Source organism: Myxocyprinus asiaticus, chromosome 16, assembly GCF_019703515.2.
Source record: "Myxocyprinus asiaticus isolate MX2 ecotype Aquarium Trade chromosome 16, UBuf_Myxa_2, whole genome shotgun sequence".
Lineage (NCBI taxonomy): Eukaryota > Metazoa > Chordata > Actinopteri > Cypriniformes > Catostomidae > Myxocyprinus > Myxocyprinus asiaticus.
The window spans coordinates 8,991,361-9,018,641 of NC_059359.1; the positions used below are offsets into that span (position 1 = coordinate 8,991,361).

The 27,281-nt window shown below is 36.2% G+C and overlaps 1 protein-coding gene across 1 annotated transcript; it reads left to right on the forward strand.

The window, feature by feature from the left end:
• The first annotated feature begins 5,426 nt into the window (after nt 1-5,426).
• LOC127454191 (semaphorin-4A-like) lies at nt 5,427-26,729 on the forward strand. The gene is made up of 14 exons (XM_051721221.1): nt 5,427-5,582; nt 12,543-12,703; nt 12,831-12,887; nt 13,083-13,178; nt 13,251-13,344; nt 13,849-13,971; nt 14,148-14,281; nt 16,055-16,236; nt 16,337-16,478; nt 18,377-18,566; nt 18,658-18,773; nt 23,931-24,094; nt 24,265-24,341; nt 25,730-26,729. Exons 1-14 carry the CDS (start codon nt 5,483-5,485, stop codon nt 26,395-26,397), a joined length of 2,304 nt encoding a protein of 767 aa, XP_051577181.1. The 5' UTR covers nt 5,427-5,482; the 3' UTR covers nt 26,398-26,729.
• Nucleotides 26,730-27,281: the final 552 nt, after the last annotated feature.

The window sequence follows — 27,281 nt, forward strand, 5'->3', positions numbered from 1 at the left end:
CCAATTTGCATGTCAGGCACCAATCCTGGGAATTAACATATTTAATCTATTATAAATTTTAGTCTACAAGTGTCTGCAATAAGACAAAAAGCGTCGAGAGATTTCAATGTGGTTTAATGGTGGATATGGCTTTCTGGGCCACCTTGCGCCCCCTAAAGGAAGAGAACTTTGTGATCTCATAGAAAACAGTTAATTGCTGACTGACATTTACCGTCCAGTGACTAGCGTCTGTGCTGATCATGAGCTTCTCATTATGGAGTGACTGTAGTTAAAATAAGCTTCATTTTCACACGAGTAAAACTAGATAATAATTAACAATGTGGTCACGAAAAATACCGAGTATTATTATTACAATTTAATGGTACTAAGGGTTTAGTCTAATTTATTTTGGGTGTAGTCAAGGAGCTCTAACCGTGTTATGTACTACAGCTCACTAGAGCGCCACAATACTAGTTCACTTTGAGAACTGCCAACTTAACAGAAAAAAAAAAAGAAACAATTTTGGCCGCTATGATAGTCAAATAAATGATCAAAACTTCAACAAACTCTGCTTTTATCAACAATGGAGGATTGGGACTAAGTTGCAGAAATCTGAGCTAGGATGAATATTTTAAGAATCAATCAGAATCAGAATGAGCTTTATTGCCAAGAATGCTTAACCATACAAGGAATTTGTCTTGGTGACAGAAGCACAAACAATACAACAACAAGACAGAGATAATAATAATAATAATAATAATAATAATAATAAATAAATAAATAAAAAGTCAGTAGAAAATATAAGTATATATAGAAATACACAATAAGACAATATATATATATATATACATACAATATGTATGTACATATACGTATGTACAAATATAAATCTGTTATATACAGTGCAAGAGAATGTAATGCAGAAGAGGTAGGATATGTTGGATAAATATAAATAGACTAAGCTGTGTATTGCAAATAATTATTGCTCAATGGGGCAGTTTTAACTGTTCGTGAGATGAATAGCCTGAGGGGAAAAAATCTTTTTACCATGCTAAGGCCATGTTTTTTGGCATGCGCCATATCAATACCATGGTTTTTAGATATATGCCATGTTAATCTCAATATATACATTTTCAATATGCAATTATTTAAGGAAATCACATAAGTTTTATATAAACAATTACCTAATTATAGTAACTGAGAACTTAAACATAAGATAACAAAAACAATAGAAGACTGACAAGCCAATATATTTACTCAATAACTTTGAATTCTAGTTTCTCCCTCTGGTGGTGTGGAGGGTGATCTGCTGTTTTTTTTTTTTCTTCCCCTTCTTCCTTTAGTCTCCCAGTGTATATACATATACTGCAAATGTATGTATGTATATATATATATATATATATATATATATATATATATATATATATATATATATACATAAAATAAAATAAAATAAAAACAAATCAACACCTTTAAACATTTAGGGGGAAATTCGCAAAGAATGAATCGTGCCCAGAAAAAGCAACATTTATTTGTACACACTGTCTGCCATGGTTTAGCACATTTTTAATTTAAGGAATAATGCAGGCAACAGTGCAAACGCGCCCACAAAATCTGGACTGAACACAATTTGCATGCACAATCCCCAAACTTGAGGGATGATTCTGACAGAGGAGGATGTAGCAGACCACCGCAATGTGACTCACTCTGCCCGGACTGTACAGCATCACTCCACTACTGTGATCCAGACACCTGAATCATCTCTTTAGCCCCTTAAACTCTGGTGCATTTTTGGGCTGCTGTCTGCAAATTTTCACACTCAAATTTAAACGCTCACAATTCACACATACTGTGGACTAATTGCAACAAAAATAAATAAATAAATAAATAAATACAAATTCAAATGATTTCAGAACACCCCTCAAATAATAATAATAAAAGAAAGACTCCAGTTATTCAGAATAAGTATTGTATATGTTCACAATCTTATGATGAACTGAAATTTAAAAAAAACAATTGTTGTCCTAACTTTGTAAGCATGTAATTCTGGTTCTGTTCACTCTAGCTCCCTTTACAAAGCCTTACTTTTTTCCACTAGATGGCAGCAAGTGCTAGGACATTTTTTTTTTCCTCTTATCACCTTCCATCACAAAATGCAGATCTGAAATGTAGGTGCACTCTGACACATTTTAGCCATCACAGATGTGCTCGTCCATAAACATTCAGTCTAATTTCAGTTCATGCACCACCCCAATTGTTTCATCGAATATCTCGGCCTATGAGTGGACCAGAAGCTCAGTCTAAGTGTCATTAGAAATCTGAGATTTTCCCCTTTGCTATGATATGAAACATCACCAATAGTCAATAACATATTTTTACGATGATTTGTTTTGCATGCCTTTCCTGCTGGACTGCATATTTCGTTCTGGACAACTTGTATATAAAATTTGGGCTTACAGCTGCATTGATTGCACATAAAAAAGACGTTTGTATTTGATGTCTTACAGAAATCATATTTCACTTTGTGATTCTTTTGAAAATGTTTTTAACTGTGGTATTAGGGCAACAAAACAAATGTATTCCTGATAACTCACATTGCTGAGAATGAGAGCTTTCATTAGATATACAGTATGACTTGTACATTTATAATTGTTATGTGAAAGACTTTTATATTCACATTAATATTTCCACCACTTTACCTCTAGGTGGCGCTTTTTTTGACGCAGATGTTTTTATAGCCCTTGTTTTGTTATTTTATGTAACATAAATGCAGAATTGAGGTTGTCTAAGAAAAGTACAGATTCTAAGCTTTCAAATGATACCTCATATGCCTGACTTACATATTCAGGGACGTTAACGTTTTAATAGTAAACTTATTTCGCGATACAGAGTTTAAGGGAAGCCAAAAGTGTGCTAGACTACAAGACATTTGCAGGTTATAATGATCCATAATTTGATCATTATTTAATGAATTACTGCTGACATGATCTACAGAAAATGTAGTCTTTTAATTTTTGTGATTAAAACACAATCTATAATGAGCCTAATTTACATATAAAGGAAAAGGAGGCATGTTTGCATGGAAAGGAATGACAGTTACTTAATTTAAATACTATTTCAGTGCTGCAGATGGTTGATAAATAAGACTCAGCTTTATGCGCTGAATTACCATGTGCAAAAAGTGGCTGTTTAGTGAATCCGCTCCATAAAGGGCAAACAAAAAGGATGCATGAAAAAAGAAAAATAGACAAATACAATAGAAATAAAATGATGCATATGCGAGAGAACTGATTTCAGGGGTCTGCACTGCTTACACTCATCTCTGAAGCAAAGAGAAGTGAGATGTCACAGAGGGAACACTTCTGTGTGATGGGAGAGAAAGAGCTGCAACAGCGTGGGAGCTTCATCTCTCTGCATCAGTGGGACGTGCGACTTTGTTCTGCGCTTTTTGACTGAGGCATGTCCAAAACAAATAGTTTAATAAAAAAAAGATTCTTTTTGAAAGGAATGTATTGGACTAGATAGTGAAGGAAAATCAGCCAACAAATGGCCAGAATACATGATAATTATTTCAAGACTGTTGGAAAAGCATTCAAGATGGCACCTTGTTAAGTTGGTTGAGAGAATGCCAGAGTGTGCAAAGCTATTATCAAGGCAAAGGGTGAATACTTTGAAGAAGCCAAATTTTTAAGATTGTATTGATTACTACATAATTCCCATAGTTCCATTTGTGTTACTTGTTAAAGGTGCTATAAGTGTTTTTTCATGGAAAGGAAGGTATGCAAACATTTTTACTACTCCTTGAAAGATATCAATGAAATATGTGTCGAAATATAACTCACAGGTCTCAGTGACAGCACTAGACTCTGTAAACTGCAAACAAAAATGTGTCTGCAGGCCGTGGTCAAGCATTTTCCACGTTCTCATAGTGTTGTAGTTGCAGCAAATTATTGAGGCTTAATGCCATTTTTATGCCATGTTGTCCGTAACAGTTGTCAGTTGAGGGTGCTATTGTTCTGCTGTTGTTTTTGACAACCGCTTCTGCTCGATGTCGGTCTTAAAAAAGCTAATTTGATATTTTTGGAGTGCAGGGTTTTGGAAAGAGGAGGCGTGTCTAATTTAACAGCTCATCTTGTGGAAATTAAATAATGGCTAAAATTGCTTACAGCACATTTAAATTTAAAGGTGCACTCAGTCATTTTTAAGTATGTTGTTATGGGCGATATCAAAGTTCTAGAAGCAGCAGTCACAACTCGCTTTCCTTTTCTCTTTATTATTCTTTTTATAAACGATAATCCAAATCTGCATTCCATGCGGTTATCATGTATCATGGATAACAAGGTGGAATAATCCAATATTGCTTTGGTTTATGAAAAATGATTATTAAATTAAGAAATGTAAATATAGTTCACAATGGCTCCAACAGTAGAAATTTACAATTCAAATTAATCCATGATTAATTTAATCCATGGGACAAAGTGTCCAATGACAGGGCGGTTACTGAGATTAAGCAAGTAGTATTCGGCTGGTCATGTGGGGACCCTCTTCATGTAGAATAAAGCATCTTTTATAAGGTAATTTATATCAAAGGAATTTTCATCTCATGTGAGTCGTCATGATTATTTACATGTTTCAAATTCACAATTCGTTTCTTTAGGAAAAAAACTTTAAGTGGAAAAAATGACTGAGTGCATCAATAACTTAATCATAAAGGAAAAAGTAGGTCCAAATGTTTGTCTGGTATTGTATCTAAAGCAAAAATATTGTATCATTACTTGTTGTGAACTTCTGCACTGTATGATTCACTATTATAGCAGAATTGTCACAGTTGTGGGGGCAGAGAAGCATTCACAGTTCTGTGTCCCGTCAGAAAGGTCAAGGCTTTGATCTCAAGGGTGAAAGTCACAGCTCTGTTCTTTCACCTTTGTGTAACTCAAAGCTGCTTCAGAGAATGTTGAAGTTCCTTACAGCAGAAACATATATTGACATTCAACTTATAGAGTTTCATTGAACGTTTCTTAAACTCTTGAAAAGATTGGGGGTGCATGGAAAGTGGAGGCGCGTGGATACAAAACACCCAGGTCGGAGAGGTGCAGCCCAAGCTTAAATTTGGACGCTGAAAAAAAAAATCTATACAAATACAGGTTCATATGTTTCTCATCCAACAGATAAATAATATATAACTAAATAAATGATGCCTGCTGATTTGATAAGTTATGTAAAAGGCAACATGCTTTTTACTTGCTACTCTGAGTTGAGCACTGATTGAAAGTAAAAAAAGATATTGCATTTGGCTCATTCTGTGCGGCTTTCAGAAAATGTGCCATTAGCAGGAAGTGTTTAGTGGATGCTGGGGAAGAGAGGAGTAAACTCAATGTGTTTGAGGTTTTCGATCTTCTTTCCTGCAGTGCTCAAGATCTTATCAGACGAAGTGAGGACCTGAAGGTTATAACTGTTTCGGTAGTTGATCAGAGAAGGTTCTAACCCGAATGCTTCTGTTAATATGGCAGGACTGTTCAATATCTGGATGTTAATAGTCCTTGTCTTTGGATTGGTAGACTCATTTCAGGTCTCCCTGCGTCCTCGCGTGTCATTCCCCCATGGTAAGAAAAAACTCATGCTTTACTAATCAAAAACTCGCCTTTATGTAGTCAAGTGTATCATCTATTTTGGGTGTACATTTTCAGAGTGATTGCATGTTGAGGACTTATTATGGCTTCTGATATTCCTTTATTGTATATGTTTTCATCTAATACATTGATCATCTAGATGGCTGCTGTTATCACACATGTTGTTTAACCATATTTCAGACAGAATGTTTGAGTTTTGTGCTCTGACAAATCCAACATTAGCTCAAATCTGTACAAGACATAAAAACACTGCTTGCAAATGTATAAAAATATTCCTAAATCAATCCGAATTTGGACATTCATGTAAAAGTGTTAATCTGATACTTAACTAAAAACTTAACACAACTATATGCCAGTTTTAATCTGAATTCTTTGTCATTCAGGCTATCCATGTTAATGGAATATTCATTTACTATATATCTGTGCATGTCCAAACAAAAGTAATTCAGGGTGCTACATAATACAGGCAGTTTTATAAATTCAAGCAACAGAGAAAACACATGTTTGAAGCCATGAGGAGACAGATTTTTTCCAGATTTCACAGAACTAGTGTCTTCAAATGAACAAAGAGCAAAGTCATGTTGGGGAAACATGTTGAGCAGATTTGCTTATCATATTTTATGCATGGATGATCCCTTAATGTTAATTAATTTATATTTGGTTTGAAATCATCTAAACAAATTTTTGGTCTAGACTAGAATAATCTCTAATCGATTATCTGTTTCTGTCCAGGAAATGACCAGTGAGTGTAAGATTTCCTTTCTCAGGCATGTGGGTTTAGTGAGATATAGAAATAGAATCGTAATGTCTCTATTCTTCACTGTGGTATATCTGACAATCGTTTGTAAGATCTTGCAATCTCTGTTATGTGAATTTGTAAGCTCTTTGTTTGGTGTTACAAATAAGTGTTGATTGCAAATGCTCGACGATCTTATTGCAGCACGCTAGTGTACTGATGGTAAAACCCACAACTGACCAATTTTCTCCAACCACACTCTCGAGATGCATATCTTGAGATTGTGGTTAGGCCTAGTTTCTGCTCATCAGCATGGTATATCTGGCAAAGACTTCTGATCTACAGTCAGTTAATCTTCATTATTAGGATGTGAAATGCAATAATTATTTGTAGATCAGTAGAATTGCCATGACAAGTTAAATATACACTGTCTGGGATTTGTACATATCTACAATATATGGAATTTGAAGTATTTGAAAGTGGAATTGCTCTGAAGCTCGCTGCTCGCTTTGATATATGTCTTATACACTCACCGGCCACTTTATTAGGTACACCTGTACATCTACATATTCATGTGAATATCTAATCAGCCAATAGTGTGGCAGCAGTGTAATGTATAAAATCATGCAGATATGGGTCAGGAGTTAATGTTCACATCAACCATCAGAATGGGGAAAAAATGTGATCTCAGTGATTGAGACCATGGCAAGATTGTTGGTGCCAGACGGGCTGGTTGGAGTATTTTCACGCACAACAATCTCTAGAGTGTAAAGAGAATGGTGCGAAAAAACAAAAAGACATCCAGCGAGCTGCAGTTCTGTGGGCGAAAAACGGCTTGTTAATGACAGAGTTTAGAGGAGAATGGTCAGACTGGTCCAAGGTGACAGGACGGATACAGTAACCCAAAAAAACACACATTATAATGGTTCTACGCAGAAAAGCATTTCTGAACATACAACACATCGAACATTGAATTCGGATGGGCTACAGCAGCAGAAGACCCCTCTGGGTACCACTACTGTCAGCTTAGAACTGGAAACTTAGGTTGCAGTGGGCATAGGCTCACCAAAACAGGACAGTAGACAATTGGAAAAACATCGCCTGGTCTGACAAATCTGGATTTCTGCTGAGGTACACAAATGGTAGGCACACTGCTGCCTCAGTTTTCTGTTCTTGGCTGACAGAAGTGGAACCCAACGTGGTCTGCCGCAAGGTTCGACATGTTGTGCATTCTGAGATACTATTCTGCTCACTACAATTGTACAGAGTGGTTAAATGAGTTACCGTAGCCTTTCTGTCAGCTCGAACCAGTCTGGCAATTCTTCGTTGACCTCTCTCATCAAGGCGTTTTCATACACAGAACTGCCGCACACTGGTTGTTTTTTGTTTTTTGCACCATTCTCTATACACTCCAGGGACGTGTGAAACAAATCTCAGGAGATCAGCAGTTACAGAAATACTCAAACCAGCTTGTCTGGCACCAACAATCATGCCACGGTCCAAATCACTGAGATCAGTTTTTTTCCCCATTAATTGAAGTTCCTGACCCATATCTGCATAATTTTATACATTACACTACTGCCACACGATTGGCTGATTAGATAATCGCATGAATAAGTAGATGTACAGGTGTACCTAATAAAGTGGCCGGTGAGTATACGTTTTTTTTCTCAGAATAAAAATGCTCTCATATATTAAAGCTCTATTTGGATGACCACACTGAGGTTTCTATTAAAATTTGGTGCCATAATGTAATGTAACAGGAAATGGAAAGTAATTTTTTGAAATTGCTCTAAGAAAACAAACCTCAAGCATGAGGTTATTTCAATTAGCATGAAAAAAAAAATGGAATAATGGAACTTGTCAATGTGTTTGTTTTATTGGGGTGAAGTCACCACGAAAAATTTATGACAAAAGTTAACACAATAAGAAACCTTTAGGGCAACAAAACTGCACAAAAAATAACATGGGTCACATTTCTGTATGAGTGTGCAGAATTACTAGACCTCAGCCTCATAGCCTTGCTTATTTCCTCAGAACAAAAAGAGGAAAAGAGTCTGTGTTGTTACTTCATTTCAAAACTGTGAACATTAACTATTTAAGGATCAATTCCAAATAAAAATTTCCAAGATTATGAAAAGAACAATCTAGTATAAAATGCATGCGCAAAGGTCTTAGAAATGTAATCTTTGTAACTATCTTTGTTTAATATGTTTTCAACAAAGGTTAATGACTCAAATATGTCAGGTAACCATCAAGTTAGATGTTACAACAGAATTTTCATACATATAGTGTACACATCCTTACACCTTGAATTCATATAACTGTCAGGGATTTGTCAGGAAGAACCCAAACACAGCCAAAGTCATAAAAAGTATTTTATTTAGCTAAAAACAGGATGCAGAGGTCAGATGTGCTATAAACACAAAATCCCATGTAAGGAGAAACAACAGAACTAGAATCAAAAACCTAAACATACTAGAGAAACAAACAAAAGCGAGGAAACAGGAACTAACCAGACCAACAGGGAGACATGACCAAATGGGAAGGACAGCATGAGGAAGAATCCCGCACAGGACAGAGCACACAAGGGAAATATAAAGAGGGAGAAATCAGGCAGGCAATCAAGAGGGGCGGTGGAGCTATTTAACAGAAGATCAGAGAAACAAGGCGGCGGGGCCAGGGAACAAGACAGAGAACAGAAACAGGCGGGACAGAGTAACACATGGACACAAAATAACAGAAAAGAAACAACAGTACATACGTACACGTCAGGATCCTGCCAGTAAACAAGAAACAAGACAGAAGGCTGGATCCTGACACTAACATGTGTACACACATGTATTACAACATTAAAAGTTTTCAAACATCTTTAAAGGTGCTATATGTACTATTTTTACTGTACTAAATCATAAAATGACCGTAATATGTCATTAGAAAATTAGGAAACATGCTAATTTGAAATACTGGCTTCTCCGATAACAATGCTACAGCCAGTATATTCTACTTTGAAGTTTCTATTCCTGGCCGGAATTTCTGTTTATGTTTTGGCCTGTGTGATCCCGCCCACTGCCCACTCACCAATAGAATTTCGACACTGCCGGGTTGCCAGATTTGAACAAGTTTGCAGGCAAACAACACTGCGTGCTGCAGCCATGGAAGCCAACAAACAAACTGGATCAGAGATAACAGATTCCACCCAACCTAAAAAGCCTCGCCATCTGTCTAAAATCCACCATGACCAGAGGCGTAGTAAAACAAGGATAAATATTGAAGATGCCTTTGGAAGAAGGAGACAGCTTAAAGCCCAGAAATCCTTTAAAACGGATGCTGAGTTGGCTAATTTGCATGTCAACATTCTGGCAACCTGCATGAGCTTCGAGTCTGGGGCGGGGCAGACTAGTGATGGGAAGATCGGATCATTTTACTGACTTGGATCTTTGAATCTTGTTCAGCAAAATGAACGAATCTTTATTCAAGTCATTTCGTTCATTTGAGCAGAATTAAATTAAAATGTTACATTTTCAATAGCCAAATCCCCCACAACACATCTGCTTACGCAAACTTTGATTATAGTCCCAATACGGAAAAAATTATAATGCAGACAAGGACAAATTATGAGAAACAGAAAGATTAGTTCACCTCTGGAATCTTCTTGTCTGAGTCGTTCGTTCTTTTGTCACATGACAGCGCATAGCGTATATGGCTATCACTTGACAAAAGAACGAACGACTTGGACAAGAAGACTCGAGAGGTAATTTCTGTTTCCTGTGTGAGCAATGCATAGTGTATATGGCTGTCACACGACAAAAGAACGAACGACTCGGACCAAAAGAGTTGAAAGGTGAACTAATCATTTCTGTTTCCTGTACAGTGCCTACGTGGTTTTCACGTAAGGTGAAGGTAAGGATGTTGCGCAATGCGCATGCGCGGCCAACACAAAAGGAATGAATCACTTTCTGAGACATGAACGAATCGTTCATGAATGACCCATCACTAGGGCAGACAACTCTCCAATATTTTGAATTTGGACTGCAGTACCCATTTCAAACGCTTGTTGTCAATCTTACATATAGCACCTTTAAAGGTAAAAAAAATAGGGCTGTCATTCAAAAAACAAATTTTAATTGAATTTAGTGCATGACATGCTGATTAATTAATCGAATTAATCGCATACATATCACGCATATTTGCTGAGAAAGGCCCCCAAATATAGATAATTCATATGCAAAGCCCAAGTGTGGGGTAAAAGACCACCTTTTTTAAAACTGAATTTGAATCAAAACAACCTTCTATTATTATATATTTTCACACAAATTGTGTTGCTCCATCATTATTCAAAATGTATTTATATTTCTTTCAATCTTGATACATTTTGTGACCAGAAAAAAGCGAATGTTCCTTAAGGTGTGCCTTTAGCCCTGTTGTACCCTACACAATTAATTGCGTTAATTTTTTAAACATGTTATTTTTTATATAATTAATCGCACTAAATTAACGCATTAAATTGACAGCCCAAGTAAAAATATATTTTGCCATGACAACAAAATGTCTTCCTGCATGTTGGTTATCCCACATTGACTCTAATTTGGCAGACAAATATTATTAAAATTTTTAAAACAAAACTGCCTCACATCTTATTTTTATAATTAATAATGAAACAACATTGTGCCAAACTACATAAAGTTTTTTTTTTTTTTTTTTTTTTTTTTAATTTCAGACTTTAAAGTTTTTCTTCATCACAAGCTCATCAGTTAGACTAATTATCTTTTTTTATCTAAAAAATAAGGATGAAACGAATTTTTTTTAACAAATTTAACATATGTCCATCATAAAAAAAGGTTTACTTATGTAACTGCTTATATTAAATAAACAGCTGAGCCTGGGTTCTTCCAAGTTTTTTCTTTTTTTTTTCTCACTAACTAAACATCTTATGACTTATGGAGTTTTTGTTACTTGCCACAGTTGCCTTTGGCTTGCTCATCTGGGGACTTAAAGGTGCACTCAGTAACTTTTGTCTTTGTGCTATGTTGGACTGACAACTAGCGGCTTGGATGCAGCATCATTTAAAATCAATAGTTTTCAGTTTCAGATGCCATTGCAGAAATGTAGTATTCACATTCAGTCATGACTACTTTAATCAATGAGTGAAAGTGTCAAATAACAGGCCGGTTACTGAGATGAACTGAGTAGTATTTGGCTGGTCATGTGATTCTAACATGGCGGCCCCCATCAGGGGACCCACTCTATGTAGAATAAAAGAGCTTTTCTAAGGTTACTGATATGACTGGATTGATCATGATTTCCTACATATATTGCAAAATTACAATTCATGTCTTTAGGAGTTAAACTTTTTTAATGAGGACAAAATTACTGAATGCACCTTTAAAGACAAACATATTAAGGCATGATTTTCAGTGAAATTTTCAATGAACTTGTTCAATTGTTAATTTGGGACTTTAAGACAATACAGACATTAAAGGGATTCTTTTCTGTAAAGCTGATTCGAAACAATGTGTATTGTGAAAAGCACTATACAAATAAAAATGTCTTGACTTGAAAGGCCTTTTAAATATATATATATATATATATATATATATATATATATATATATATATATATATATATATATATATATAAAATGTTATTTTAATGTTAGTACAAAGTAGTTAAAGACAACTAATATAAAGTGAGACCAAATATATATAATTTGGTCCCACTTTATATTAGGTGTTTTTAACTACTTTGTACTACCATTAAAATACATACAATATAATATATTTATTGTGTAACTACATATTCTTCTGCGAAATTCTCACAAGATTCACATTTGCTGCTACTGAAGTTGAGGTACGGGTAAGTTTAGGAGTAGAGCTAGGGGTTAGGGAAATGGGTTAGGGTTTAGGGTAAGGGTTGGGATAGGTTAGGGTTTAAGTGTAAGGTTAACAGTGTAACTACAGATGTAATTAAATGCAGTATTTTAAATGTAAGTACAATGCAACAATACGTATGTACATAATAAGTACATTGCAGCAAATACTTAAGTACATAGCAGTTATAGACACCTAATATAAAGTATGTCCATTTTTTAAATTATTTTTTATAAATTAATAGGTCTGGACAAAAAAAAATATAAAAATGGCCATCATGTCATTCACCCTGTAACTTAATCACTGTTTGTTGTTTTTCTCTCACAGGAAGTCCAGAGCGTGTCTTGGGCATCTACCACAGCTCTGCTGTGAAGAATTCCACCACTCTTCTGCTCAGCACTGATGCTCATACACTGTTTGTTGGTGCTCGAGATGCTGTGCTCTCACTGGACGTCAGTCAGCCTGATAATATCACACTCAAAGACAAGGTGACTAGGGTTCTAGGAAGCATTCGCAAACATTTACTGTTATATTCCAGTTAGCATATGCAGGAATGTTTGATTCTGCTCCTTTAAACTTTTTTTTATGAAGATCTGATTTCATTTATTTTTACAGTTGGATTGGACACCGTCAAAAGACAATCTGAATAGATGTACAATGGCCTCAAAGACGGTATTGCTAATTCATCCTGGAACTCTGAATATAGAATTTCTTTGTATAATTCTATTCTAAACATTTCTATTTACTGTCATTAAATGTGAATCAAGATTTTTACACGTTTAATATTTATGGTAAAATACGTCTTTCAGAGCACATTTTTAGTTAAATGATTATTATTGAGCTTTATGTTTCTCCAATACTCTACAGGACTGCGGCAACTTCATCCGTATTCTACAGTTTTTCAACTCTACACACCTCTATGTCTGTGGAACAAATGCATATGGACCACAAGGCATCATCATTGTAAGTTCAAATGAATTACAAAGATCAATAGATTTAATCCTAACACTAACAGACTGGACATTTCTGTTTTAGCCAGCAAGTTCTCTGAGCACCAACAGAGACAGAAAGGACGACAAAAACTGCTGTCCCTACAGCTCAACCCAGAGGAACACAGCCATCATTGTTGGTGAGAGGGCAGAAACTAAATTTGGGATTACCTCAAAAATATTCCAATGAAATAACTTTGGTTAAAGGGACCGTTCACCCAAAAATGGAGATTCTGTCATCATTTACAAACCCTCATGCTATTCCAAACAATTTGACATTCTGTCTTTCATGGAACACAAAAGGTGAGATGTTAATCTCAGTCACCATGCACTTTCATTGTATGGAAAAAAGATGCAATGAAAGTGAGTGGGAGCTGAGGCTAACATTTTGCCTAGCATCTTTAATTGTGTTCCACAGAAGAAAGTTATACAGTGTTGGACCAACATGAGGGTGAGTAAATGATGACAGAATCAAAAAAAAAATTTTTTGGGTGAACTGTCCCTTTAACCAAAGTTATTTCATCTAAATATTTTTGAGGTAATCCTAAATGTAGTTTCTGCCCTCATTTTTGGGTGAACTATCCCTTTAAGTGCTAATTTTTTACTTCATCTTTTATACATAACTGCGACCTCTCTGTTAACAGATGAAGAGCTGTATACAGCGACCAATGTTGGCTACTTTGGGGACACGCGTGTCATTTCTCGCTGTCTTAGCAAAGACACACACAACAACTTGGCTCTTGAAAACGTACCGAAATTGTTGAATGGTTTGTCTATACTCCGTCTGACCCAAACATAAGGCTACCATGAAGCTCTGAATTTAATGTATTTCTTAATTATGCATGTCTAAATTCAAGTAACGGTTTGAGTTTTTGAGATTGAGGTGGAATATGTTCATTATAACTGAGTCTTTTTGGAGTTACATGTTTTGTCCTTCTCTTAGACCCTGTATTCATAAGTTCTACACACATCGCCAGTGAAGGCAAGATCCTGTTGTTCTTCACTGAGGTTGGGGACTTGATAGGGGACTCATTTGTGAACTCTTTCACTGTGTCTCGTGTGGCCCAGGTTTGCACGGTGAGATTCTCTCTTATTCTGAATCAGAAGAAATGGCTACCCTTACTTAGATCAATTAGTGAATTGGAATGTTCTGTTATATCAGTGCTTGCAAGGTATCAAAAGAATTGTGTTAAAGTTTTAGGTAAGCTTAGGCTTTAGTTCTGTAATAAATAAAATCAAGCATCACATTTCAGTATGCTAATCAGGACCATAGCTAGTAAGGTGAAAAGTGTTCCAGGGGCCCAAAGGAACAGGGGTGCCCACAACAAATTCAAAACTGTATTATTTTAATAGGAAAGGGGCTCAGAGCAATATATAGTCAGAGGGCCCAGAATTCCCTGCTATGGCCCTAATGCTAATAGATGTAAGAAAGAAGACCAATTGCAACTCAGTATGCTTTACAATGACATTACCAATCTCTGTAACATTTTTGCTGAGTGTTCTATCTATGTCAATGGGAGAAATGTCTTAAAGGGATAGTTCACCCAAAAATGAAAATTCTCATAATTTACTCACCCTCATGCCATCCCAGATATGTATGACTTTCTTTCTTCTGCTGAACACAAAGATTTTTATAAGTATATCTTAGCTCTGTAGGTCCATAGAATGCAAGTGAATGGTGACCAGACCTTTGAAGCTTCAAAAATCACATAAAGGCCACATAAAAGTAATCCATAAGATGCCAGTGGTTAAATACATATCTTCAAAAGCAATATTGTGGAGTAGGTTAGAAACAGATCAATATTTAAGATCTTTTTTTTTTTTTCATAAATCTCCACTTTCACTTTCAAAATACGAAATAATCTGAAATTGAAAGTAGAGATTCTATAAAAAAAGACTTAAGTATTGACCTGTTTCTTACCCACACTTATCATATCTCTTCTGAAGACATGGATTTAACCACTGGAGTCTTATGGATTACTTTTATGTGGTCTTTTGGGAGCAATTCTAGTCACCATTCACTTGTATTGAATGGACCTACAGAGCTGAGATATTCTTCTAAAAATCTTCGTTTGTGTTCTGCAGAAGAAAGGAAGTCATAACCATCTGTGATAGCATGAGGGTGAATAAATGATAAGAGATTTTTCATTTTTGGGTGAACTATTCCTTTAAGTAAAGTCTGTACATTAAGTGGCTCGGGCTTGATTAATTGCCAAAGTTTAATACAGTACTTAGATTAGGGGTTTATAACAAACCTCTAACCAGAATGTTTGAAGAATATCTAGTGCTTTCTGCACTGTTGGACTGTAATAGGCATTCAATTACACTACCGTTCAAAAGTTTAGGGTCACTTACTCATTCTTTATTTTTTTTATTTTTTTCACATTTTAGAATAATAGTAAAGTCATCACAACTATGGAAATGGAAATATGGGAATTATGTTGTGACTAAATAAATCAAAACTGTGTTATATTTTAGCATCTTCAGAGTAGTCACCCTTTGCCTAGAATTTGCAGACATGTACTCTTGACATTTTCTCAACCAACTTCTTGAGGTATCACCCTGGGATGCTTTTTAAACAGTATTGAAGGAGTTTTTTTTTAAATAAAATGTTAGTTTTGTAATTAAATAAATTAATATGTTGGCACAATTATATTTTTGTCTACAAAACTAATTTCAAACATTTAAGCATATGCCTTCAGATCAAAAGGTTTTTAAGATCATGAGAAAAATTTCTGGCAAGTGACCCCAAACTTTTGAACGGTAGTGTAGATTTAAGCATATAATCCTATCTAGTTTTTATATTTTCATCAGAATTTCTCTTTAACAAAACAATTACTTTTAAATCAGGATGACAAAGGAGGAAACCGTGTCCTACAGAAGCGCTGGACATCCTTTGCTAAGGCTCAGCTGGTTTGCCAACAAGGGCAAGAGCTCCAGTTCAACATGCTGCAGGATATTGTCACACTGTCCCCACCACACGATGAGTCTCCAGACAGCACTCTATTCTACGGAGTCTTTACCCACCAATGGTGCAAATGGAGACATTTCAATCAAAACCTTTATCAGGACAGATTCACAGTTCTGACTTCTGTTTAAACTCTTTCTTCCATCTCTCATTTTCTCTATCAGGTCATCTTCGTCTGGTCTATCAGCAGTGTGTGTTTTTAGTCTAACAGATATTAAAGCAGCTTTTTCAGGGGACTACAAGACATATGATTTACATGGAAGCCACTGGTCACACCAGTCAAACGCAGACGGCAAACTCGGCAAGGTAATAATGACTGAGACAGCCAGGAGCGTCTAAATTTGGTTCAAAGGTACGGTGTGTAATGTTTGCGCCACTAGCTACATGCAAAAGGTGCCTGTCCAGTTTTTAGCCATCTTTGTTCCCTAAGTACAGTATTTTTCCCATTCATTTTTTTCCAAAAGTATTTCATAAAATCCTAATAAACGTTCTAAGCTATGTATAGAACCAACCAGATCTGAGGTGAATTACACTACAAACTTTAATTTGAAGCAAAATAATTTTTAAAAATCGGACAAAAAGACAAAGGTTCAAGACTGAATACGTCTTTATTGAGGGAATGAACTATAATTCCATGAAACTTTGCAAATTACATAACTGAATAAATAGAATACTTCGGGTTCAATACTCAATCTCGATCAACAGCATTTGTGGCATGAAGCTGATTACCACAAAAAATAATTGCAACTCATCTCTCATTTTCTTTAAAAAAAGCAAAAATCGAGGTTACAGTGAGACACTTATAATGGAAGTGAATGGGGCCAATTTTTGGAGGGTTTAAAGGCAGAAATGTTAAAGTTTATAATTTATAAAAGTACTTGCATTAATTCGTCAGTTAGAACTTGTGTATTATTTTATCTGTTTTAACAGTCATTTTAGGGTTTTTGGCTTTACATCGTCATGGCAATGAATTTGTAAAACTGGATATAACTAGTACACAGAAAAGGTTAGCAAGCGATTTTATCACACTAAAATCATGTTAACACACATATTGTTTACATCTTGTGACTATACTTTAAAAACAGTGGGTATTTGACGTTAACGGATTGGCCCCATTCACTTCTGTTGTAAGTGCCTCACTGTAACACAGATTTTTTTTTTTTTTTAAGGAGGGACGAGTCCAAAATATTTTTTGTGGTAACATTATGCCACAAAATGTCTCGATTGAGCTAAACATATATTGAACCCAGAAAACTTTAGAACTATATATTTAAAGTTGTTGACTATACTTATAGAATCAGTGAAAAGTATATTGCAAAATATTCATATATATACAAACAACATAGTTTGAGAGCAAAGGGAGGTCGAGGTCGATTACTTCATTCACAGTGCGTCATTGGAGTGGGCTGTCACTGCTTAGCTTTTTTGCCCGATTCTCTTACTGGTGGGTTTTCCACCTCAGAATCATGGATAGTGTTGTTTTCCACCAGGAATTCCACTATTAAACACACTATTTTAAAAATGAAGTTGAGATAAAGTGATGGCTTCAACAGAAGCATAAACCCTCGATTAACAACTTCAGAGCTCATGGTAAGTCTGTATCTAAAGGTTTAAAAGTTATTGTAAATCCTCAATTCCCCTATGAAAAAAGGGGAATGGGATTTTTACTTCCTGAACCAAACTGTTGCATCTATTTATTGGAGTGGCCTCACAACCAATGGCATGAGTTTGGAGGAGCGTTTGACATTACACACTGACCTTTAAGTCAACATGAAATGACATTTGCAACCCATTTGAAATGCATCTGTAATATGACATATTGTGGAACAGGGTATATTAATGAGATTTTAAAAATAAAATAGTGCAGGATTTTATTTTATCCACTAGCAATTAATTCTATTGTGAAAATACTGTCAATCCCCTCTTGAAACAACAACCGTTAGTTGAAACGTAAGTGGTCTTGGTGATGACAGCTGAAAAGGCAGAACAATAAATTGGCGGACCAATTTATTCCATTTTGATGAAAGATTACAAAGACAAAAGTTTTTGTTTGTTTGTTTGGATTAATGTACATGACTAATGCACAGTATTAACAGCAGGGCTTATTTAGAAAGTAAATAAGGTCAGTTATGATTAATGATTGATTTAACTTCCAAAAAATGACTCGCAGTTGCTGTAACTATAGTTATCTCATCTCTTCACAGTGTGGATTATATAACGACAGTGACAGCATGTTAAACATTGTAAAAAAGACCTTTCTGACGGAGAGACCTGTGCATTCTGCAGGGAAGAAACTGCTTCTGTCATCCAAAGATGAGAGTTATAGCCGTTTAGCTGCTCAGAGAACTCAAGCTGCAAACGGACACAGCTACACCCTCCTATACCTCCTCACTGGTAACTACATCTGAATACTGATTTACTCTTGACTTTGTTTATTTGTTATTTCTCTAGACTCCTTCCATTTCTGTCCTTCTGTTTTCTTCAGAGTCTGGCTTTCTTCATAAAGTCGTCCTGCTGTCCAAAGGTCCTCATATCATCGAGGAGATTCAGGTTTTTAAGCAACCACAGGTCATGAAAAACATTCTCCTCTCTACCAGCAAGGTTTTAAAGCATTCATTCTTTTTCCTTACTTAATATTCGTCAATTTCTTTGTCTTTTCCCTCACTGATCAAACAGTGTACATTTTGTGCTACACTGGCTCTGTTTCAAAACCTAGTGCGCTGCTTTGCTATCTCCACACAAATGTATTTTAAATGTATTACAAAATTGTCATAATAAACTCAGCAAAAAAGAAACGTCTCTTATTCTGGACACTGTATTTTAAAGATAATTTTGTAAAAATCCAAATAACTTTACAGATCTTTATTGTAAAGGGTTTAAACAATGTTTTCCATGCTTGTTCAATGAACCATAAACAAATAATGAACATGCACCTGTGGAACGGTCGTTAAGACACTAACAGCTTACAGACGGTAGGCAATTAAGGTCACAGTTATAAAAACTTAGGAAAATAAAGAGACCTTTCTACTGACTCAGTACATTACAGTGAAAAACACTAAAAGAAAGATGCCCAGGGTCCTTGCTCATCTGCGTGAACGTGCCTTAGGCATGCTGCATGGAGGCACGAGGACTGCAGATGTGGACAGGGCAATCAATTGCAATGTCCGTACTGTGAGACGCCTAAGACAGTGCTGCAGTGAGACAGGAAGGACAGCTGATCATCCTAGCAGTGGCAGACCACATGTAACAACACCTGCACAGGATCGGTACATCCGAATATCACACCTACAGGTACAGGTACAGGATGGCAACAACAACTGCATGAGTTACACCAGGAACACACAATCCCTCCATCAGTGTTCAGACTGTCTGCAATAGGCTGAGAGAGGCTGGACTGAGGGCTTGTAGGCCTGGTGTAAGGCAGGTCCTTACCAGACATCACCGGCGACAACATCGCCTATGGGCACAAACCCACCTTCGCTGGACCAGACAGGACTGGAAAAAGTGCTCTTCACTGACGAGTCGTGGTTTTGTCTCACCAGGGGTGGTGGTCGGACTCGTGTTTATTGTCGAAGGAAGGAGCATTACACAGAGGCCTGTACTCTAGAGCGGGATCGATTTGGAGGTGGAGGGTCCGTCATGGTCTTGCTGTCATTGCAGGCAATCTCAATGCTGTGCGTTACAGGGAAGACATCCTCCTCCCTCATGTGGTACCCTTCCTGCAGGCTCATCCTGACATGACCCTCCAGCATGACAATGCCAACAGCCACACTGCTTGTTCTGTGCGTGATTTCATGCAAGACGGGAATGCCAGTGTTCTCCCATGGCCAGCAAAGAGCCCGGATCTCAATCCCATTGAGCACATCTGGGACCTGTTGGATCGGAGGGTGAGGGCTAGGGCCATTCCCCCCAAAAATGGAACTTGCAAGTGCCTTGGTGGAAGAGTGGGGTAGCATCTCACAGCAAGAACTGGCAAATCTGGTGCAGTCCATGAGGAGGAGATGCACTGCAGTACTTAATGCAGCTGGTGGCCACACCAGATACTGACTGTTACTTTCGATTTTGACTTTGTTCAGGGACACATTATTCCATTTCTGTTAGTCACATGTCTGTGAAACTTGTTCAGTTTATGTCTTAGTTGTTGAATCTTTTTATGTTCATACAAATATTTACACATGTTAAGTCTGCTGAAAATAAAAGCAGTTGAAAATGAGATAAAAGTGATTTGATTTGATTTGATTGATTTGAGAGGACGTTTCTTTTTTTGCTGAGTATTTCTATTCAACATTTCTCACTTAATTTGCTATTTTGGATGGATATTTTGCAGAGTTTATCACAATGCATTTTAGGATTGCTTTTTCTATAAAGGATACGCCTTACAATTTGGCCAAAGTATTTGATTATGCTGCATACTAGAGATGCACTTCTGTAACAGCCAAACATCAATACCAGCCGATAAAAGCAATTCAGTCATGCCAACTCTCTGAAAGATTTAGCATGTAAATGTGGGTGACATATTGGTCTTGGTGGACTAGATCTGCTGTGCTGCTGCTGCAGAGCAAAAACAGAGACCTGCTACTGCTAGAAAAAAACATATGTACTAGAGCTGCTCAATTCTGGATAACTTGAGAATCATGATTTTTTTGCTAAGAATAAAGATCATGATTCTCTCACGATTCTGAAGAAAAAAATTATTATTTCAGTGATTTACAAAACCTGGACATAAGGGTACTAAACAAAGTAACATAATTTACTAGAGGTTCTGACAAAATGTTCTCTGCTTCAATCTATGCAAAAATGCAATAAAGCTGTAAATCAAATATATAAATTCACAAGTCCACAAGAGGGCGCAACGAATACATTATAAACCAAACAGCACCTTGTGATTATTGAAAAAAAAAAAAAAAAGTTAAAAAACTGCATAATAATAATAATAATAATAATAATAATAATAAAAAACTATTTAACCTCTTTCTCACATGCTAAGTAAAAAGCAAAACGAGCAGAAAAAAGCTTCATTAACAGTTCTATGTTAACTTGGTATTGCACTTGTAAGCAAATATGCAATAAAAGACTGTTATTTTACAAACATTTTTTTAAATAAATATTAATAATTTAAATTAAAACAATGAGGCCTTCAGAGTTTCTATTGTAAAATTGCTTCAATCCTGTAAAGGAATTATTTAACAGCCAGTAATTAAATAGAGAACAGAGTAAACAGTGCTTTAAGTTTTTCAGCAACAGTAGCAGTTAAACATTTAAAAAATTATAATATAAAACAATAAAAAAGGTCATTTAATGCAAAACGAAACTACTTAAATACTTGACACTCTTTACTGTGTGATAGATTATATAAATAGATTAATACTGATTTGACGCAGTAAGAATGCCTGAATGACAGCATGCAGCTTATATACATTAAGACATTGCACAGATTTAACATTTTGAAGAATTTGTCCCGTCTGCTTATACATTAACAGCTATGTTTGCTTTAATATCTCGTCAAGACAGCGCAGATTTAATCCCGTCTGTTTACACTGGTAATTAATTAACAGCTGTGTTTACATTAAAATCTACTAAAGAGGGGTATTTTGATTAAAAACAGCGCAGAGTCTCGTGCAGGATCACTGCATTCATCACAAGACACAAGCGCATGGGCAGACACACGCATGTGAGCGTTTGAGAGCAGCCGGCTGTAATCAAACAGCACACGGGAAGTGAATTTAGTCAGATCTTGGTAATGCCGGTATCTTTGTAGCATCAGTGGCTATTATTAAATATATTAAAATATTGAACTGAACAGAGATTCTGTCACACTCTTAGCCAATCGTGGCTTCACCCCGCAGTTTGTAAAGCACTGTGCTGGATAAACATCTTTGGCCATTGCGTTTTAGTTTATTCAGGAGCGCTGTGATTTGTAAATGCCATATTAAGTTTATCAACGTTTAAAAACGTGTCTTGAAGTGAATTTCGAATTGAAATTTGACCGCCTTACAAATGCATGCTACTGGAACGTTAATATACATTGCAGAATCATTGTCATTTAGAAATGAGATCGCGTGGGTTTCTGAATCGAGATCGCGATCTTTTAACGATTAATCGTGCAGCTCTAATACATACTGAGTTAGCAAGTGGACATGCTGCTGCTGCTGCTGCAAAATGAGACAAAACGCAAGATATGCTGCATCGAGCATGTGTTACATGCTGCTGCACAAACAGACAAACTATTCCCGTGTAGCAGATCTAGACAGGTGGAAGGAGGGGTGGAGGTGGGTTTCTCAGAAAAACTCTTGCAGCGCACTGCAGAGAAACCAGCTTAACTGCAAAAATGAGCCATTTAAATAAAAGACGAGGAGAGGGATGCAAGATGATTGGCTATCCGATAACAAGTCAGAAAACCAATCAGCTTAAGCCATGTGAGCCGAATGGCTTAACATGTCACATGTGAGCGAGCTGATTGGCCAACAGATAAAAAGTCAAAAACCTATCAACTTATGCCATATAGAGTTGCATGGCTGAACTTTGGTCATTTATCTGCACCATTGGACATTTACGGACTGCTTAAAAATAGCCGATCATCAGGGATTATTTCCTGCCATAAGGGGGCAGAAAAGCAAGTCGGACAATTAGCCTACATTGGGGGTGTGAGGCGATAATCTAACTGGGCCCCGAACTCCAGTTAGAGAAGTCAGGGAGGGAATTTTTTTCTGAAATAGTTTTGCATGCTCTCGCAATACATTTTATGACTCTAAGACATTACAGATATTACAGCTTCTTTTTCTGTTAAAGCATAATTTTCTGTAAAGCTGCTTTGAAATGATGTGTTGTGAAAAGCGCTATACAAATAAAAAATGACTTGACTTGAACTTTACCATGGTATTACTACAGTAACTATATTTTAACCTTGATATTCGTAGTGAAACCATCATCATAATACAGGAAATCAAAAACTATGTAAATACAATTCATAATTTTGTGGTTATTATGGTTTTCTACAAATATCATGGTATCAGTAGTAAAACCATGGTAAATTTATTGCAAGGGTACACAAACTATTGCAAGGGCACGCAAAACAATTTCAGAACAAATAATTCCCACCCTGTCTTCCAAGGGGCTCCGTACTTTTCTAAGCTTTACACTGCTTTGCACAAGGTCGAACTACCCTTAAAACTTTTAACACAACTAATTTGATTACTCATTTTAATAGTCAAACACAGCAAGGAATATGACAATTTGTTAAAGCTAAAGCAGAGGCTGCTTCAGCTAAAAAGAGACATGCTTCATCATTCAGAATTCAGTTAATGTGAGTTAATAATGTGCTTTTTGTTTAAGTGCTTTGTTTATAACCAAGATCAGTTACTCTGAAACATGGAAGACATACAGAGACAGAAAATAAAGTTATTATTTAAATGTCTTTTGAAGTTTTTAAACTAATAACTAATTAACTAGTTTAAAATTAGTTTTGTAATCAATTATCTGTGATTAGAAACAAGGTAAAATAAACAAGCAAAACTACTAAACTATCGGTAGATGTTGTTCTAAATAATCAGATATGGTATCAGTACACACATTTTTTATTGGTGCACCCCTACTGTCTACCTTTTGTAACAGTCTTCATGTCGGGTGTGCCTGAAGCCTTAAAATACTGCCTATGTAGGCAGCTACCTAGGTTTTAGAACAGAGCCGTAAATATTTGAATGAAAAATGTGGTCATGTCTCATTCTTTGGCCTTTATTGACTTTTGTAAATTCTTTTAAGGGTGTGCTGTTCATTGGCTCTTCTGAGGGTGTTTTTAGGGTGCCTGTGTCCAACTGCTCAGCCTATCCTACCTGTGCAGAGTGTGTGTTAGCACGTGACCCATTCTGTGGATGGGACTCAGAGACCAAAGTGTGCACTTCCGTGTCCAGTACGGTGTCTAATCTGTGAGTTATCCTTTCTATACCAGAATTTGTTCTATTAAATGCACTCTCTCTATAACTGTAAATCAATGTCTGATCTAATGGTTAAAACTGCTGTAGGCTATATATCGCTCATGAAAATGACAGTATAGTATAGGCCTAATGCTGCTCATCTTTTTGTGTTTCAAACACAGACAACAGGACGTGGAAAGCGGAAACATCCGTGAAAAGTGCACAGAGTTCAAAAACAATGCTGCAGGTCCTGCTACAGGTGAACTGCGTCTTCTGTGCTACTCAAAATATTGACATTCTTTCAACATATGTCTAATACCAAACCTCAAGAGTTTCATTTGGTTTACTTATTTGGCTGAAGATTACTAAATATTGGCTAAATTCTACACTCAACTAGATAACTTAAAAATTTTTTGTGATTACTGAATAAGGAGTTTTTAGCAATCATTTACAGAGATGGCTGGGCAGATTTCCATTTGTAGATCAGGAACCAATCTTTGGATAAATATATTTTAATGATTTTACTTACAGTATAAATGTACAAATGTTTCCAGTAAGACCCTGAAAGGACAGACTGTTTCAATCTACACAAACGCTCAACAAGAGCAATAACTAGATGATTAAATATTCTGGCACAGAGCAAAACTGGAAAAATGTACATTCACTGAGCACTTTATTAAGAAGACCTATACACCTACTTATTCATGTGATTATCTAATCAGCCAATCGTGTGGCAGCAGTGCAGTGCATAAAATCATTCAGATACGGGTCAGGAGCTTCAGTTAATGTCCACATCAACCATCAGAATAGGGAAAAAATATGATCTCAGTGATTTCGACCATGGCATGATTGTTGGTGCCAGACGGGCTGGTTTGAGTATTTTAATAACTGCAGTCTCTAGAGTTTAATCAGAATGGTGCGAAAAACAACCAGTTAGCAACAGTTCTGCGGACGGAAATCCCTTGATGATGAGAGAGGTCAACGGAGAATGGCCAGACTGGTTCGAGCTGACAGAAAGGCTACGGCAACTCTGATAACCACTCTGTACAATTGTAGTGAGCAGAATAGCATCTCAGAATGCACAACATGTTGAACCTTGAGGCGGATGGGCTAAAAGACCACATCAGGCACTTTATTAGGACCATAATGTTCATAATAAGGTGCTCAGTGAATGTAAATTTTCTATACATATTAACATGACTTTTGAAGACTTTAGTATTTTCCATGAATTTTTCCAGACCTGGAAATCACAACTTTAAAATTCCCTGATATTTCCAGATTTTTCCTGATTGTGGGAACCCTGAATCTTAGGTTTCTTAGATGAGAGTTTTCACCTCTCATCCACACTAGAACAGCATTTTCCTCCACCAAAAACAGAGCGTTTCGAAACACTCCATGACTGTATACTTTCGTAAACAATAGCGTTACGAAACTGAAAATTGATTAGTGGATGTGGCTTTGTATGAAACTACTCTTGCATATTTTAGCAGCCTTATATCAAACTCCTTTGCTTATTTTAGCAGCATTTTAAAGAACTTTAGTATAGTCTAACTAAAATGTGTCACATATTTGATGTGAATATTTTTTTTAATGTATTCATGTTTAATAGCAATCAGTATTAAACTTCATTCATGTGTCTTTCTTCAGTGACACGGACTTCACAGTTGAATGAGATTGTGGTTTTACCTTGTCAGTTGAGATCCAGACTGGCAGAGGTGACATGGAGGTTTGCAAACAACAGTGTTGTGTCCCAGTTTCCATACCTACAGCAGACAGACGGCAGCCTGATCTTCCGCGTCACACCAGATACTGTAAACACCTACAGCTGCGTCTCGGAGGAACTGGGCTTCAAGCAAACCATTGCAGCCTTCGCTGTAATGCTCCCTGTTCAACCTCGTTCTCTCTCTCATCCAACATACCAGCATCCTGGAATCGCCCTGAACATAAGCAAGGACATGGAAGTGGAGCCAATCCCCGAATATTACACAACACATGGGTTTGAAGAATCTGAGCCTACAAAACCGAAAACGATACATGCATTTATTACGCCAGACAGGGACAGTGAACAAGCCAGGATTAATCTCATAAGCACTGCAGGAAAAGCTGTTTGTATCTCCCAGAAAAGTTACTACACTGAAATGGTTGCTTTTTGCTTTCTGTTTAGTGTGTGTCTCTGTGTATTTGCTGCTTTTATGGTTCTGTGGAAGCACAGTATGCGATGTAACAGAACTGCCCCTCAGAAACCCCCTAAAGATACTGAGACAGACAATATTTGGCAAACTGAACTGAAGGAAAATCAAACCCCTACCAGCTGAGCCCTAAAACCGGCAGTATTTGTGCTTAAAGGGTGTTACAAAGAATATGCTGATCCTTGCGATATGAGACAAAAATATGTCCCACAATTTTACAATTTTTCCACTTTGAAATTAATCAGAGAGATGATCATTAGATGTTCTTGACACAAGCATATACGGTTTAATTTTATTTATAAATATAATTTCATTTTAGGTATTCATTGTTATATTTTCTGTCACAAACATGATTTGTCTACTCTATCATCCAAATTGTAAAGACATTGATTGGCATTTTAATGTCCTATTAGTAGCCAGAAACATATGAAAATACACATTACCGGTCAAAAGTTTTGAAACACTCATTCTTAATTTTATATATATATATATATATATATATATATATATATATATATATATATATATATATATATATATATATATTTTTTTTTTTTTTCACATTTTAGAATAATAGTAAAGTCATCAAAACTATGGAATAACATAAATGGAATTATGGGAATTATGTTGTGACTAAACAAAATCCAAAATAAATCAAAACTGTGTTATATTTTAGCATCTTCAAAGTAGTCACCCTTTGCCTAGAATTTGCAGACATGTACTCTTGACATTTTCTCAACCAGCTTCTTGCGGTATCACCCTGGGATGCTTTTTAAACAGTATTGAAGGAGTTCCCATCTATGTTGGGCACTTATTGGCTGCTTTTCTTTGTTATTTGGTCCAAGTCATCCATTTCAAAAACTTTTTTTTAAATTAAATTTTAGTTTTATAATTAAATACATTAATATGGTGGCACAATTATATTTTTGTCTACAAAACTAATTTCAAACATTTAAGCATACGCCTTCAGATCAAAAGATTTTTAAGATCGTGAGAAACATTTCAGTCGT

Bases quoted from the DNA above. Each gene is read 5' to 3' on its own strand.
- LOC127454191 (XM_051721221.1), top strand. From the start codon at position 5,483: ATGGCAGGACTGTTCAATATCTGGATGTTAATAGTCCTTGTCTTTGGA. The intron at 13,972-14,147 runs GTTTGTCTATAC...TCCTTCTCTTAG, and splicing joins CGTACCGAAATTGTTGAATG to ACCCTGTATTCATAAGTTCT. The intron at 14,282-16,054 runs GTGAGATTCTCT...CTTTTAAATCAG, and splicing joins GTGTGGCCCAGGTTTGCACG to GATGACAAAGGAGGAAACCG.